Raw genomic sequence first — 16331 nt, 5'->3', positions numbered from 1 at the left:
TTTTGCATGTATGTGGAATATGAGGAAGGAAAGAGGGAACTGAACACCTTCATATAACAAAGAACATTCAAAATTCATCTACAACTGAAAATGACTGGACATAGTGCTGAAGATTTTCATACAAGCAGTACTGCAACCTGCTATGTCAGTACAGGAAACCAGTAGCCTTTATTTGTCATCTATTGCTGGATATGAAGGGTAACAACAACTAGACTAAGTGTTGAGTAATTAATACTAGCAACCAAAGGCAAAGGGGACAAGTGAAGTTCAGATTGTTTTTTAACTGCACAATTTATGTGTAAGGAAAAATTGGCTGGCTGGGGAGTGCAGGGAATGAGGCTCAAGGGAACTGAGAACTAAGGACAAGTGCTTGTGGAACACTACCACATTGATGTGGGGTTTTTCTTAGGAACATCACTTGGCCAGACCAAGCAGCCAAGCAGTTTTTAAGGAAGAGCTCCAACATGATATCTGAGGTAGTAAGAAATGGCACAAACTTGGAGCTGGTAACCTGTGCCTGTCAACTGATGCTTCAGAAGAACATGTCTGCCTGAAAAGGCACAAAATCATAGACCAGGTTGTTAAAATGCAAGACAGGTAATGCTGACAAACCACAGGAGATACTACTCCTGTATGTGTTTGGGATAACACCTTTATATCAGTGAAATGTTTAGACATGTATTTGGACATATATCCCTGCTTGCATATGAGAAAAATAAAGTGAAACCTCAGTGCTTTCATAAATAAGGCCAGCATTATGTATCTGTATCAAAGAAATAGTGAAACAGCCTCTCTTTTAATTCTGAATTTTGCTTTGAGGCTCTTTTTAACATACTTGAATGCATACACTTCCAAATGCACCCCAGACATTTCTTTGTAAGAAAAAAAATTGTCTTTCTCTAAAGGACAGTAGACTGAAGAAAAGAAAAACAAAAATCTGCCAGAAACTTGATTTCTGAATATTGTTTTATCACTGAATGAAATACGCTCAGTAAATTCAGTAGTAGAAACCAGCACAAACTAGTTCATATTCATAACTACATCCATCTAGGCACAGAACAATACAGTACAATGAATTCTACTCCAGAAAATCCCATTGTCATCTTAATGTACTTCACATATGAGGTTTGAATAAACTCTTCAGTATCTTGATTACATTTCTTTCCAAACCAGGAAAGAAAAGCACAGAAGGAGCTTTTCACTTTTCAAAGATGCATATCATCACAGCACATCTAATTGAACACACTTTAAAAATATGCAGGGAATGGGTCTTCTACGAGTATACAGAGTGCCTAATATGATTATTATTTGTAGGGAAGTAGTCAATTCTGCATAACTCACCTCTGCAAATTATCATTACAACTGTGCCTGCAAATATGACTCATAAATAGGAAAAAGTAACTTGTGCTATTTCCAACAGATTGAAAGCACTTGGATAGAGAAACATGCAAAGGCAAGATCATTTTCCATTTAAAAAAACCATACACCAGTTCAGAGTGCCAAAGCCACTATCTACCACACTGATCTACCAAGAGCAGTCTGCCTCTGTGCTTTTTCATGCAGGATGAAGTGTCCTCTTCACCTCCACTAAAGAACAAGAAGATGGACAGCTAGCTGAAAGCCTAGTAACTTCAACCCAAAACACACATGAATAGAACCATCAAAATATATGGTCATATGTGAACATATGTGACTATTCATTACCAATTGTTTTCACAACAGATTAAGTGAATCTGATAAGAAATTGTTCCTATGAATTTCTATGAAGCATTACTTGCAAAACCTGAAACAATCACAGGCAATATTTGGAGACTTCTTGTACAGTGTGCTCCAGGACAGCCATAGGAATAAAGAAAACTCATGGTCTATACTTCTGACCACTGTCACTACAGTAACTTACATGTCCCCTCAGAGAGAGGTTGATACGCTCCTGTTTAATAATCAAAATAATCAATCTGTTTAATAATCAAAAAGCAGATCCCCATTTCTAGGGGAATGATGATCTTCCTCTTTCAACTCACCAGTGACCACTAAAGACCAATAGAGCCAGCATTTGAAACATACCACAGTTTATAGATCCTATTTTCTTCTTCCTGTGAAATATCTGTTCAAGTAGCATCAAAAAAAACCCTTCTGCATCTTAATCTGATCCTGCTGACAGATATCACAGATGCATCCAATTCCTCAGCTAGAATAGCACCTAGGTGATAAAATAAGCATGGCCCACTAAGGTTGAATAGTAAATTATCTTTTTCCTGCTGCTACTGTTTGATTGAATGGTAGCTAAACCCAGGTATTTGTTATTTTTATGTTTTAAAAGACTTTACAACATACAAGAAGAAAAAGACTTTACAACATACAAGAAAATCTTTCCTCTGCACACAAACATCACATAACTTTTTTTGCCAGCAGAATACCAGGCATCACAGTTTTACACATAAATAATCTCATGAAAATGAAACAGGTATTTTCGAGCCCCTCACCTTGCCCCAGTTGCCAAAATCCAAGTGCAATAATGGCAACTATGCATACACAGATACAGACAGATACACAACCTGTAGGTTCCTTTTTATAGCTGTGAGCACAGATCAAACCACTGAAGACATAAAAACGTTATCATCCCAGTATGGTGCTGACTGCTTAGTCCTAACTAAGAAAATGCAAACTGCTGGAGATTTTTAGAGGTTAATTAATTAATTAATTAATTAACCTAAAAAAATTAATTGCATTTACCTCCAATTAATTTTCTTAATGTTTACATCAACCTCAGAATTTATTCAGAGCTTTACACAGACCTCAATGTTTCAAAGGCATCTCTAACACTTCTTATTAATAGAACACTCCTTACTTAAAACATCACTATAAGAATTAACCCCTACAATTTCTTCCCTCTCCCAAAATAATGAGTCAAAGCGGTAGCAAAAAAAATGTCATTCTGGTAATTGAAACCCCTAAAACACAGGTCTTAGTGTGATGTGCTGAATTGTGATGACTTTGCAAAGACACGTTGACTCCTATAGGACTGGGAGAATAAGAAGGACCTAGGTCCTGCTAATGCATTTTTTTTTGACCCATTTGGCAGTTTTATAGCTTAGGCTCTCTGTCTTTACTGTTAAACTCTGTTCCTCAGAAGAACATGGAGGACCAAACAAACATTAAAGCATGGAATTTAGTTTGATGAACCCAGGGACTTGCTTATCATCTAGCCAAAGGCCCAAAGAACTCTTTTCTGACCACCCTGTCTCTACGTACAAAGGGAAAGAGCAAGAAAAAACTTTGACTCTTAAAGCAATGTAAACCGAAAATGGAAATACTGATTTTTTTAATCAAAATTTTATAGTTACTGCAGATTTTCACTAAGATGGTGCAGTTAGCATTGTCTGAAGATATTTTGTGTTTAGGTTTAAAATAGAAACATATTTGGATTTATTTCTAGTTTTACTACATCTTAAATCAATCAACTTGGTAAAGTACTGAGAGACTAGGTAAAATATTTCTGTCTCCAGTCATTCTATCTATTCATTAACTTGATCCAGTTCACCACATTCTCCACAACAAAACTGCCATGTTTTGTCCAGCTAACCATTTTAAGGTTTTGTTTCTGTGAAGATAGATTGTTCACACAAGAAAGTAAATTTTGGATATGCTGCTGGATTTTATAATCACTGCTATTGTACACAATTTTTTTTACCAGGATTTTATTTGATGCTTTGGGGCAATAGGCAATTGTTTAAAACAAAGTTCAGAACTGATCTGCATCCCACTGTAATTTGACTGATATAAAACTTTCATACATGCCTTCTATGAAAATGTAATTAAATATGTTTTTCTTCAGAACCACTGTCACAGAACTTAAGTCTCTCTGAATGAAGTAATTACATGCAGTGAGGAGCTTTATTTTCTGGATACTATGGAAGCTGATGCTTCATTCATTACTCATTAATCTGAATCTGTTCCTCTGACATATGAAACATCCCTGTGGACTTTCCCTGGTGCTATCCACTGGAGCTTCCAAATAGTTAGAAAACATTCACTAATTTACACTCCTGTGATAATGAGGAGCATTATTTCCAGTTTCTGCTTTCATTCTTTAGCAGCAAAGATGTCAAGATGGAAAACATCTATTAAATTTGCATACATAGTTAGATATCTTGAGGTAAGTATTCAAGGCTGGGTTTTCTAAATTTTTGTAGTTTGAGACAAGAACTTTACATCTGAAGTATTTTATTATCCTATTGGCACTGACTTTATGATACAGAGCAAGGATGGATTTCTATACTCCAGTCCAATTGGTGCAGATTGGCTTTTTTCCTTGTACACCTGGCCTAAATTCCACTGGGATCCAGACACTGGTGTTACTGTGACCATAAAACATGATTATTACTTTTGGTATCTTTTCAGTTGTGAAGGACCAAAATTGTTAAGATGTTATATGGGTAACATATATGCATATGCTAGCAAAGCGGAAGAGTTTGAGAGATGGTACAGAGCCAGAAGACTGTACTAGTCAGAAGCAGACAACTTCACCATGGCACACATTTGACTGGGAACTTCATGCAAACTACACTGCAGACAACTTTGTCAGAACCAGCTTGCTTGCTCCAGAAAGACTGAGAGAGTTACCCAGGACAAACCTAATGTGAACATGCTGAAGCAGGACCTGAGAGCAAAGCCCAGAGGGAGCCATGTGGGTGTGCCACAGGATCAGAATGGATTATACAAAGCACATGCCTGTGTTCTACTGTCAGACTTTCAGCTTGTACACAGAAAACTCTCAAACTCTGCACAGACAACCTTCCACTCAAACTTTGTGCTATACTTATACTTATTTCAAAACTGAGTGTTTGATATCAGTGATTTTAGTACCATCATAGAAGAACTTCCCAGCAGATATGCCTCACATCTGGGTGACAGTCACAAAACAAAATCAGGACCCAGATCACCCCCTCAGATGCATGCAAGAAGCTCCTACAGAAATATAAAATGACTGTATTAATAGAATTATCTTACAAACTCTTAAGAGTTTAACACACTTCCACTTGTGTTAAAAGCTGCTCCCATTGGCACAAAGTTGGGAAAGGAACACTAATTTCCCTAGATCCAGTTGGACTGTTTGGGGTTTTTTACTGTTGTCCAAAATTTTCAGAGATGAACTTTGATATTCAAAAGTACCATAATTCAAAATGCTCTGTCAGACTTCATTACACACACTTTATTTTCCATAATAATTGAGGGCTTATTTCATGCCATTTTTCTAAAACCAGACCAAAGGTAACTGCATGGTTTTGGTGGCACAAACCTAATAGGTCAGGGAGCTGAAATGTTTAAGAGAGAGAAAAAAATGCCAAGTCTTAGCAAGGTGTAGCTATTGTTTCCCCAAGGAGCCCCATCATTGTTCAGGCCTGCTATTCACCTACAACTAGTTACACATGACAGGCATCAGGCATATATGTATAGCAGTCCATGAGGCAGAAAAAGCCAAAGCTCCTGTTTCTTGTTCTGATTTTCAGAAGAGACATTTCAGCAGTAAACACTTTAAAAAAAAGTATTTACATGTTAAGTTCAAGTTAGTGAGGGTGGGTGACCACAGCGGTAGGCTGAGGATCAGACTTGATGATTCTATGACTCTAGCTGTCCCTCACAATAATTTCAGTTAATTATGATACAATCATACATGCCATCACTAGCTGATACCAACACCCAATGCACATAAACAAAAGAGATAGCAAAGTAGAGAAGGAGGTGTAATAGTTCCAAAAACCGAAGAAGAACCAGCAACAACTTACCTCATGAATGAGGGCAACCAACATTTGCTGGAAATTGCGGCCCCTGCTGGCCAGAAATCGATTAATAGGCTTGCCATCCTTGCCCATGTGGACTGGGAGGTCGAAACACAGCAACATGCCAGCTGAAAGAGGGAGGGAAGAAGAACAGAAAGGTCGATGCACACTTTCAGAGTCAAGGGAGAAAACCAAAGCAAAGTAAGGTTAACTTAATAAAAATTCAATTCAAAAGAATATGCAAGCATATATAAGGGGCATAAAACATAGTTTCTTAAGTTAATTCACCTTCAGATTCATAGAAATCTTTGGTTCAAAATATGCATACTTGTCTACTTCAAGAAAGTGACAGCTTACCTGCAAGGCCTGGTGTCATGCCCGGTTGCTTGTTCCTTTCATACATTTTCAGCAAGAAATTTGGAACACCTGCCACTGTCTTCCCCTGGTCTGAGCGTGTTGTCCCTCCTCTTAAGGCAGAATGATACACAGCACGTGGCATGTTGGTCATCTCCTGTTTCACAAGTGATGTTGCAAACTCTTCAAATGCTGGATGAAGTGGAATGCAATGACATGAGAGGAAAGGAATGTGAGAGGCTGACAACTGAGAGACAAAACTAACCCTGGAAAGCCCAGAAGGACACTAGTACTTCTTTTCCATTTCATAGCGGAGCATCAGTCTAAATCTGATGTTGTAGCATGGGAAAGAGGGACATCTACATCTGGAGATTTTTTTCCTTGAGCCGTAGTGTCTATGAAGTTGGAAAAACCATTGCTGAAAATCATGAGAACTTGGTAAAAACAAGAAATGTGAGGAAGTTCCAGAACAAAGCTCCTTTTTTTCAAAACTGACATAGGTATATTGAAGGTTGGAAAGAAATACCTCAACTATTCTCTGAGGTGCCTTCTTTGATTGCTACAAATGTAACAGTAATGACAGCACATGTTTGACGGAAGGACACATAGCAGAATCTAAATCATGTTTTTGTAGCATGTCAGGAAGGGCACCCGCATCTTGGGATTTTTTTCCTCTGCCTGTAATGCCAATATCCTTCAAACAAACCCCACAGAATGCAGCCAGCAATTTTCTCTGCAGTGATATAGACAGAAACTCTTAAGTCTTTGTCTTCAACCCCCAACCTTCAGTTTTGTTGGAGGAAGAGATATTTGTTGACATGAAAACCCTATCCACCTACCGGCCCTGGACTTTTTATAAAAACTTTTTTTTTAAGATGGATACAACAATAGAGAAGAAATTTGCTGAAAGAGGGAGCTATTTCACTTCTGGAAACCATTCACATTGATAGAGACTCCTTATCACTGCTGTCATATTACTGCATTCACTGGTTACACCAAAAGACATAAATATAAGCCATTCAGAAGCAATTCTTCAGGCAGGGGACATGCCAAGGCTCTAGATTGACAAATATAACTCAAACTAAAACTAAAGTCTCGAAAAATTTAGTGAAACAACTAGATGTGCAGCAATTACTAGAAATACAGTATTTCAATTATTGAAATCAATCTGATAGTAAACAAAGATAACTAGCATCACATGAATATTATTATTATTAGTGGTGGTGTTATTATTATTGTTATTATCATTAGTATAATCTCTTTTGCAGTAAGGATACTACTCCTATTACTAATAACAACATCGATATCAAGCTAATTCTTTCTATGAATTATTTTTAATTCTCTGACTACCAGATTTGAGAAAAGTCTTAGGCACCCAGAATGAAAAATTAACAAAATAAAAAAATATACAGCTGTCCCCTCTTGATATCCTGGGACTCTAGGATGTAGAAACAATATGAAAACTGATTTGAGAAACCAGTTTTAAAGGAGTTTGAGACAAAATACTACCTAAAGCTCCACTTTCCAATGCTTCATATAAGTAATTTCATGCTATTAATCCCAATAACATGCACTACTAGAGTTCCAGCAAATGAGATGACAGAGATTCAGCTCCCATAGAACAGGCACTCTGTGGCTTTTGGCCTGTCTTGGACATTGCCTCATTAATCCAGTTTCATACTCTTTTGGTGAAACAATTCACTCTCAACAACCACTCCAGCCAGTCACTAAAGCTTTTGCTCAAGTGTTCTGGACTCTGTATTAACTAACAATGTTAGAAAACACCTCTGAGGGAGAAACTGCTTAGTAAATGTTTTGATTCAACCCTTTTGATACCATTCTGTGGTTGCTGCAACTCTGAATCCAGCCTATTCACTTTAAATTCCATTTTGGTTTCCTGTCTTCCTAGAAAATTGGCTATTTCAGCATTCATTACAGATTGAGTTTTCTGTCAAGATACATCACTCTCATTCATTGAACTAGGTTATGTCATTCTCCCCCACAAAGCTTCCAGGATTTAGTAGTTAGGACTCTCCACACACTCCAGAGGTGAATGCATTCAGAGTTTGACAAATGGATTCTTTTAGAAACCGCCACAGGGGGAAAATATTACAAAACACCACCTGTATCTCATGGCAATGTTTAAAGCCTGCAATCACACATGAAGATCCCATGTATTCTACATAGAATGAAATAACAATGTCTATATACTGGCACAGTATATCAAATCTTATAAATGTATGTAAGACAATGGCCAGTTCTGGTAATTCAACTGCACAGGTTTCAGAACAAGTGTCAGAGACCATCTGTTGAAGCATACTTCAGTATCAATATGCATCACTACAATTATGCATTAAGCATAGCACCGATATCTTAATCAATTAAGCAGACTTTGCGTACAGCATTATTTTCATACTAGTAATACTTTGTTTACAAAACAATACATATAAAATTCATTTTACTTCCATCTGTTCCAGGCTAAAATACAAATTTGCCTTTAGAAAGATCTATTTAGTCCTCCCTACTGAGGTCACTCTCATGAAACAATGAGTGCTTCAAGTATATAATAAGGAATTGGCTTTCCCTTTAGGACAGGTAAAGAATTTTAATTATAAACAATTTTTCCCCACCATCAGGACCTCTGTCACATGATCTTCCAAGAAGTGAGTTGTGGGCTTTATTTTTTACTTTACGTTTTTTCCCATCAGTTGTTAACAAAAAAAAGAAAGGCTGCACTTTAATGTGACACTCCATTCTAAAAGAGCTGCAGGTCTCTACAGTCACTGTGATTCCCTGCAAAGTGACCTCAAACACTGGATATATTATACCTCCTAAAACAGCAGCTGGTGTTAGAGACAACAGCTTGATATATGAAGAACCCGGAACAAACAGATTTGCCTCCTGATCCTCTTCATCTTCATTCATGTCTATCTCTTCCAGTGAGTCAACTTCTGGTCGTGCCTGGAAGATAAAAGACAAAATTAAATGTGCATAAAAAAATCCCAAGTCTTCATTACCATTCATGATTCCAAGTGTCAAAAATACCAACCAAATATGAAAAGTTCCCCATTTCATTATTTTCACTCCATTTCATAAATTTGAAGCCTAATGAATAAAAGCTTTTCTTCTGCCTGACTGAAAGGCAAAATTGGTTGGTAAAAAATCACAGGGTGTGTAAATATGTATCTTTAATCTTCTTCAAAATTAATCTTGACACTTACAGCTGAACTAATATTCAAAAAAACTTTACTTTCACCCTGATTCCTCTTCAGTTTAACAATGTTTTATATTGGCACTTTAATATAAACAAAACATTTTTGTTAGACACTACTTTCACATATCAGTTTTTGGAATTTGAAAAACTGCAAAATATTTACATTTCTTTCAATTAAAACATATTTACTCACTTTCTGTAAAGTACTGCATCAGTAATACGACTTTAAAGTAACTGCACTACTAATGCAGTTAGTTCTGTACATAGTACAGAACTATGTACTACTGTGAAAGATTTAGTCTTGCAGCAGAGTTTATATATTTCCCTTTTTCCATCCTGTGGTCTTCTATGTAAAACACATTTTTCATTTGTAAGGTTTATGCTGAACTCTTCTCACTGATTTCTATAAAGTGTGTTTTTTAAAGTTTGGAACCTATCATATAATGAAGCAGTAAATAAAACCTTTACTATAAAGCCATAGGATTCCATGAAGTACCAATGGACTACTGAGTACTGCCTCATACAATGCAAAAAAGAGTCACCTAATGACTAATGCTCATCTGTGAGATGCCTAATGCTCATCTCCTTATACTCTTTCATTCTGTTAGGTTACTGAATCACCTAATCAGAAGTTTCAGAGATTAACAGCCCTCTGCACACTTAAAAAGCCTTTTAGAAAAGTACTTCAACTCTTTTCTGACTGCCTTTACTGACAAAAAAGTAAAATGTTATGCTGAAAAAGTTCACAACAAAAATGGGAAAACTTTTCAGCTTAGTTCCAAAAATTGCACCTACTTTTCAAACTGACTTGCCTGTCTTGTGAACAAAAGTCCTATTCATGCATGAGTGTGACTGCAATGGAAGAAACAGCAATCACAAGAGTTGCTTAGTGAGGAAGTTGCTTAGAGCCAAGACTCAAATGCAAGCACTAACAGAAGAGCATAAAATGCAAATCAGCTGCCCAAAAAAAAGCCACTAATTTAATAACAAAATAAGAAAAACTACCTTCTGACTGCTTAGCCTTAAGTTTCATTCCTGCCTTTCCCTGCTTATAAGACTTAGCTATTCCAATCATACATGACATCATCTCATGTTACCAGCAGGAGCTTGTATTTCTTCAGGAGGCTCTCCTGAATTTCTGGCAGAGAAGGCACAAGGACTGGTTTCCCTTTCAAGAGAATATAATCCATGTCAGATGGAAGTGTCAGATGTGCTTATTACCAAACATATAACAATGGTTACCTGTCCAGGAAGATGAAGAATTGTATGCTCTTCAGAGTCAAATGATGAGAGTGATCTATAGGCTGAAATGGCTACAAGGGCATCCTATAAAATTAACAGGAAGAGAAAGAAAATTACAAACACAGCATATAGTATTGCTACCTACTGGAAACTCCACATGCAAAGAGCTTATCAAGTAACCACTGAATGCTGAAAAAGAGTTCAATAATATTTTCCCGAGGCACATTCTCAATTGCTTACTTTTTATATACACAATGCAAAGTAGCAAGACCAATTTTCTAGTCTTGATAACATCCAGTCTGAGCATTCTACTTAAGGTAGAAATATCTGAAAAAAATCTATGAGAGTAATGTTGATAGCATATTGATGTTTTAGCTGTTGCTAAGAAGTGCTTACTCTAAATCAAAGACTTTTCAGCTTTCTATGCCAGTGTGCAGGCACACAAGATGCTCAAGAGGGAGCAAGGCCAAGACAGATGACCTGAACTGACCAAACAAATATTCCATATGAGAGAACTTTATGCCTAGTATATAAACTCAGGGAAGTTGGCCAGAGAGTACCCATTACTGCTCAGGGATGCACTGGGCATCCCTCAGTGGGTGGTGAGCAATTGTATTGTGCAACACTTGTTTGTAATTGAGTTTTATTCCTCTTTGTCTTTTTTTATATCCTCTTTCTTTCATATCACCTTTTATATCCCCTTTCTATTATTATTGTTACTGTTATTTTGTTGTTATTATTACACAGCTACTTTATTTCACTTATGAACCTGTTCTTGTCTCATTCCATGGAGTTTACCTTTTTACAGTTCTCCCCATCCCACTACAAGGAAGGGGAGTGAACAAGCAGCTGCATGGTACTTAGTTTTCATCTGGGATTAGCCATGGGGCTGAAAAATTCACTGAAATAGGCTGACAAAAGTTTCAGTCTTAAATTTAAATACACTACTTCCACTAGCACCATGGTGATGATAGTCCAACATTCCCATATTACAATACTCCACAAGTGAATTGAGTTAGCTGTCATAGCAACACCTTTGTCAAGAATGCTTCACCATGTTAAGGCTGAAATTTTCCAGAAGAAGTCAAACTAGTTTTACAGAATCACAGAATCCAATGCTGAGTTGGAAGGCACCCACAAGGATCATTGCATCCAACTCCTGGCCTTGTATAGGACATCCCCAAAAGTCACACCTTGTGCCTGAGAGCATTATTCAAACACTTGAACTGTGTCAGGCTCTGGGGGAAGAACCTTTTCCTAATACCCATCCTAAACCTCCCTTGACACAGCTTCAGGTCGTTCCCTCATGTCCTGTCACTGGTCACCAGAGAGCAGAGATTAGGGTCTGCCCCTCCTCTTCCCCTTGTGAAGCAGTTGCAGACTACAATGAGGTCTGTCCTCAGTCACCTCCAGGCTGAACAGACCAAGTGACCTCAGCCATTCCTCATACGGTTTCCCTTCAAGGCCCTTTGCCATCTTTGTGGCTGTTCTTTGGATGCTCACTAATAATTTAATGTATTTCTTATATTGTGGTGCCCAAAACTGTCCCCAGCACTCGAGGTGAGGACATAGTAGTGCAGAGTTTGTTTGTAATTCTCCTTGGAAATGGCAGAAGTTAGAACCTTCAGGTACCACCTTTTACATGTAGTACATTGCTTCAGAAACAGTGTTAAGCAACAGGAACAAAACCCTATAAGAAAATGAGATTACTGACACTGTCTTGACAGAAAAGTACAAAACTTAATATCTTGTTGCTGACATCAGAAATAAATGTTTTCAGTTATATCACTTACCTCGTTCTGTGTATTGTTCCAAAGGAAGCTGAGAACTTGAGCTTTGAATTTCTACAAAAGTAAAAGAAATAAGCATTTTTCTTTGACCAAATAAATAGTTGAAATAGAGGTAGTTACCTGAAACAAATTACTGCCACATCAGTCTATGTTGATGTGGCATGTTCACATGTCTTCACATTCTGTGAGAGGGAAACCATGGATTAACCTCGCCCTGGAATTTCCCATCTATGTCTCAGGACTCACCAATGCCAAGTGAAAACTGAAATTGTATGAAACATGAATTTGACTAATCTGAACTGGGCAGTGGGTGCAATTTTTTCAAGATCAAGCAGGCTTATGTAAAAGTTACATACAAAGATATACTAAAAGAAAGACTCATCTTAGTCATAAGTACACACCTCAAATTCATTTGTATTCACTGTTAATGAGGGAACCAGGGAAAACAATTCATTCAGTGCTTTTAAAATGAGTGGTCTTGTATCACAACTCAGCTTTGGTGACAGAGCATTCCATGTAGAACGGATGCAAACAACCTGCAAGCAAAGAGGGAGGCATCATTACTAACAGCTATCCCAACTTCACTTAAATATAATTTTTTTCCAGTCCTTGTCTTTGCTCTTCCTTCTTGAGAACAGGAATTAATATATGATTCATAAAAAGTAAAAAAGCAAGCATGTTAAAAATTCACTTGTAGATCAACTGACATAACAGAGTAAGATTGCACAGTACTTCACCAGGGAAAGCAACTACCTGTCGGAATAAATAACACACTGTAAGCAATACACAGAGCTCTACATGTATCTTCATACCACATTAGTGCTCTACTTAACTTGGTCAAATTAGCTGAAAAGCAAACTGTCTCTGGGACAATAGGAAGCCACTGAGGAATCTCTTTTTGCTGGGAGCCCTCCAAAACAAAATGCCTTTAATCTTTAAAAACAATAAAAGCAAAAAATATTTGCAGAACAAATGCAAAACATAAAATTTCACGAATCCAGAAACCGTTGGAAACTGTCAAACTACAATAAATACTAAACATTAGTACCTAATACTGAACACATTCATGCTGTAACTAGAACACAACAGGATACGTAATTGGTCTTCCGGGATACATCATTTCCTTCCTGGAAAAAACAAACATCTCACCAAGCTTCTTTTCACCTTCAAAGATCTGCATGACAGCTCAACAAGCAGTCAGAACAACATTCTGCATTTCCAGGCACCAAAAAAGTCTGTAAGATGCTCAGTCAATGGTACAGTTCCAGCTGAAGAACTATGCATAAGTCATAAAAAGTAGTAGTCAAGTTTCTCAGCAATGTTGACTAGATAGCAATACTGGTACTGAAAGTTCCTCCTTTTTCCTTGTGAGATGTTTTCAGTCACCCAGGCTTTCCCTTGGCAACATCTGTGTATTCTCCTGTAAACTTAAGTAATTTTCATGGACTGTTTCATCAAACCTTAATGTTGCTACCTGCAGAGAACTTAAAATTACAGAATTTTGCCACCGTATCTAAAATTAATTCTGTAATTTATCTATTGTTACTACTTCAGATTTCAGGCTCCACTGCAACAAAAAGAGTATAAAACAGGAAAAAATACCACCAAATAAATAACAAAAAAACTCAACAAATAGAACCAAAAACCCCAAGAAACTATAGTTCTGTTCACTCTACCCCACCCATCCCACAAAATCACAACACAAAGAAAAACCCCAAACCATGTATGCTTAGAACCAAAGTCTAGACAAAAATTTTAAAATAGCAATGGCAAAGCAAAGTATAATTTTCAGCCTTCTAAAGTGAAAAATTGCAAATCAAGACTTAAAAGTCTGAGTAAATGCCATGAAAATGTCTTTCCAGCATAAAAAATTACAACAAAGCAACACAAGACAAAGACATTGAGAAACACAAATTGATCTACATAATGAAATCAAATAAAGGTATGTTTATGAAGACATTCCACAAAGGCATTGAGAAAGGTAGTTTTGGTATTATTCTGCTCAAAACAGACTATTTTGTATCTCTGAATGCAGGTAATTGCCACATTAAGCAATCACTACAGCAAGTACAAAACACTTTTCAGGGTGCAGTTTAAAAAACCAAAGATGCATTTTGAGTTGAACTCATTTCAGGAACAGCAAACCCATGAATGTGTTTCTATGGTAACAACCACTGATGGCTAGAAAGACTTCATCTGGTAACATTCCAAGGGAAAATGATACCTCTCTTTCCATTCTTTCAAAACAGACTGTTTGTAAGAGTTAGAAAAAAGGTCTTCCAGTGTTCAGACGGACATGTCTATTAACACTGGAAGTTCCTCCTCAACTATCTAGAAATGTTAAATTTGTAATGAGTTAGTTGTCTGGAAACAACATGTATTGATATGTAGAGAAAAGAAGTTATGCATTTGTGGAATTTGATACTGTAATTTAGGAAGACTAACAAATCATTAGCTAGCTAAGCATGTTTAATTTTATTCTTTCCCATCATAACACACATATTCTCCAACTTCATCTAAGAGGTGAAAAAAGGCCTTAGAAATAGTCAGCATCCTAACAGAAGTTTCAGATTTAGCCTAAGACTGTACAATTACTTCTCAGATGGTATTTTCTAGACTTGCAACTTAACAGCTGTCCTACAGAAAACTCCTACCAAATGATGTACTGTAAACTGATGTAACAGGGGGATGGGAACAGTGGGAAACTGGTACTTTACCCCCATAAAAACCCACAGTAAATAAAGAAAGGTTATAAAAGCAGTAATAACCTTGACATGGTGTCTTTCCTGGAGGAATGGGCAACTGTGATAAATATCTTGTGATGAAATTTATCTGCTAGTCATGAATCCCCAAGGAAAAGTCCTATGATTCCATAGACACTGTTCAGCTCCACAAAGCTGTCCTCTAAAAATGCAAAATACTCTAGAAAACTAGCAAGATAAGAGAATTGGCAACACTGGTATGCCAATTACTCTCTCAAAAAAAAGCATATGTGCTATGCAGAAAATGTGTGTTTAGAGATCTAGACATGCTAGTGTCATACTTTGGTACAAGTTCTTAAGTCTTTTTTCATTTTTTGTTGTGTGAGGTTTTTTCATTCTGGTTTGTTCAAATTAACATATCATTGTCATCTGGAGATATCAACAATCATACATTCATACAATACATGCCTTTCATACAATATATTTTGATTTACGTTTATGTTTTCTCGTATTTTCAAAAAATTGATTTTAAAATAACAAGCATGCCATTCCACAAAACACTGAATGCTAGATGGGAAAAAAACTAAAAGCTAAATTTTACAGATGCTGAGGAGAGACAAAGAACATCTGCTTCAAGTATCCCACTGCCCTAAAAGGGTGAGAAATCTTAGGAGAAAAATAGAGAGCAACAACATTTCAGTAGAAAGGGGATTTAAACACTATGTTAGAAATTTTATTCTTGAAGGTTTCTTGGCTTGCATACTGTACTTGATACATGAAATCGATTAGATGCCAGGATAGCTTCAAATGAAATATACTAGCTTCTGATGAAATCACTGGGGAGAAAAAAATTACATGCTGAAAAAGAGGAAATGTGATCTGGCAAGAACTGTGTGATCTTTTTCCATTTTTGATGTGCAAGTCATCGTGCATTATTCATTAATGACCTCATATTACACCCGCCAAAAAAAAAGAGGGGGTAGAAAGCAGCTAGCCCTTCTTGCAAGTCCTGCAAAAGCTGTTATACTCTTAACACTATTCATGTAGGATCCACTTTGAATGGTCACTATCTTTACACAAAATAATTACGGCAGTCAGCAGAATGGATAACTATTCTTACATAAGAGTCAACCAAAAAAGAAATCAATGTCATAGCACATTTTGTTATCACATTACTTTAACAAAGGAACCTTTCTGAGACTCTCAGAACTCAACCCTGGCAAAGCCACATGGTGTATAAGGTTCCATC

General features: G+C 36.9%; 1 protein-coding gene across 1 annotated transcript in view; it reads right to left on the bottom strand.

Moving 5' to 3' along the window:
• The window catches only part of FOCAD (focadhesin), an 89656-nt gene that overhangs the window by 30343 nt on the left and 42982 nt on the right, over window positions 1-16331 (bottom strand). Inside the window, exons 17-22 of the mRNA XM_063180995.1 lie at window positions 12782-12916; window positions 12384-12434; window positions 10591-10674; window positions 8963-9095; window positions 6138-6326; window positions 5787-5908 (exon numbers count right to left, since the gene is read on the bottom strand). Of these exons, the coding sequence (XP_063037065.1) occupies window positions 5787-5908; window positions 6138-6326; window positions 8963-9095; window positions 10591-10674; window positions 12384-12434; window positions 12782-12916 (714 nt within the window). The remainder of the gene's footprint in view (window positions 1-5786; window positions 5909-6137; window positions 6327-8962; window positions 9096-10590; window positions 10675-12383; window positions 12435-12781; window positions 12917-16331) is intronic.

Source organism: Melospiza melodia, chromosome Z (assembly GCF_035770615.1).
Source record: "Melospiza melodia melodia isolate bMelMel2 chromosome Z, bMelMel2.pri, whole genome shotgun sequence".
Lineage (NCBI taxonomy): Eukaryota > Metazoa > Chordata > Aves > Passeriformes > Passerellidae > Melospiza > Melospiza melodia.
The sequence above is the reverse complement of the archived record's forward strand: the minus strand, read 5'-3'. Positions and strand labels throughout refer to the sequence as shown.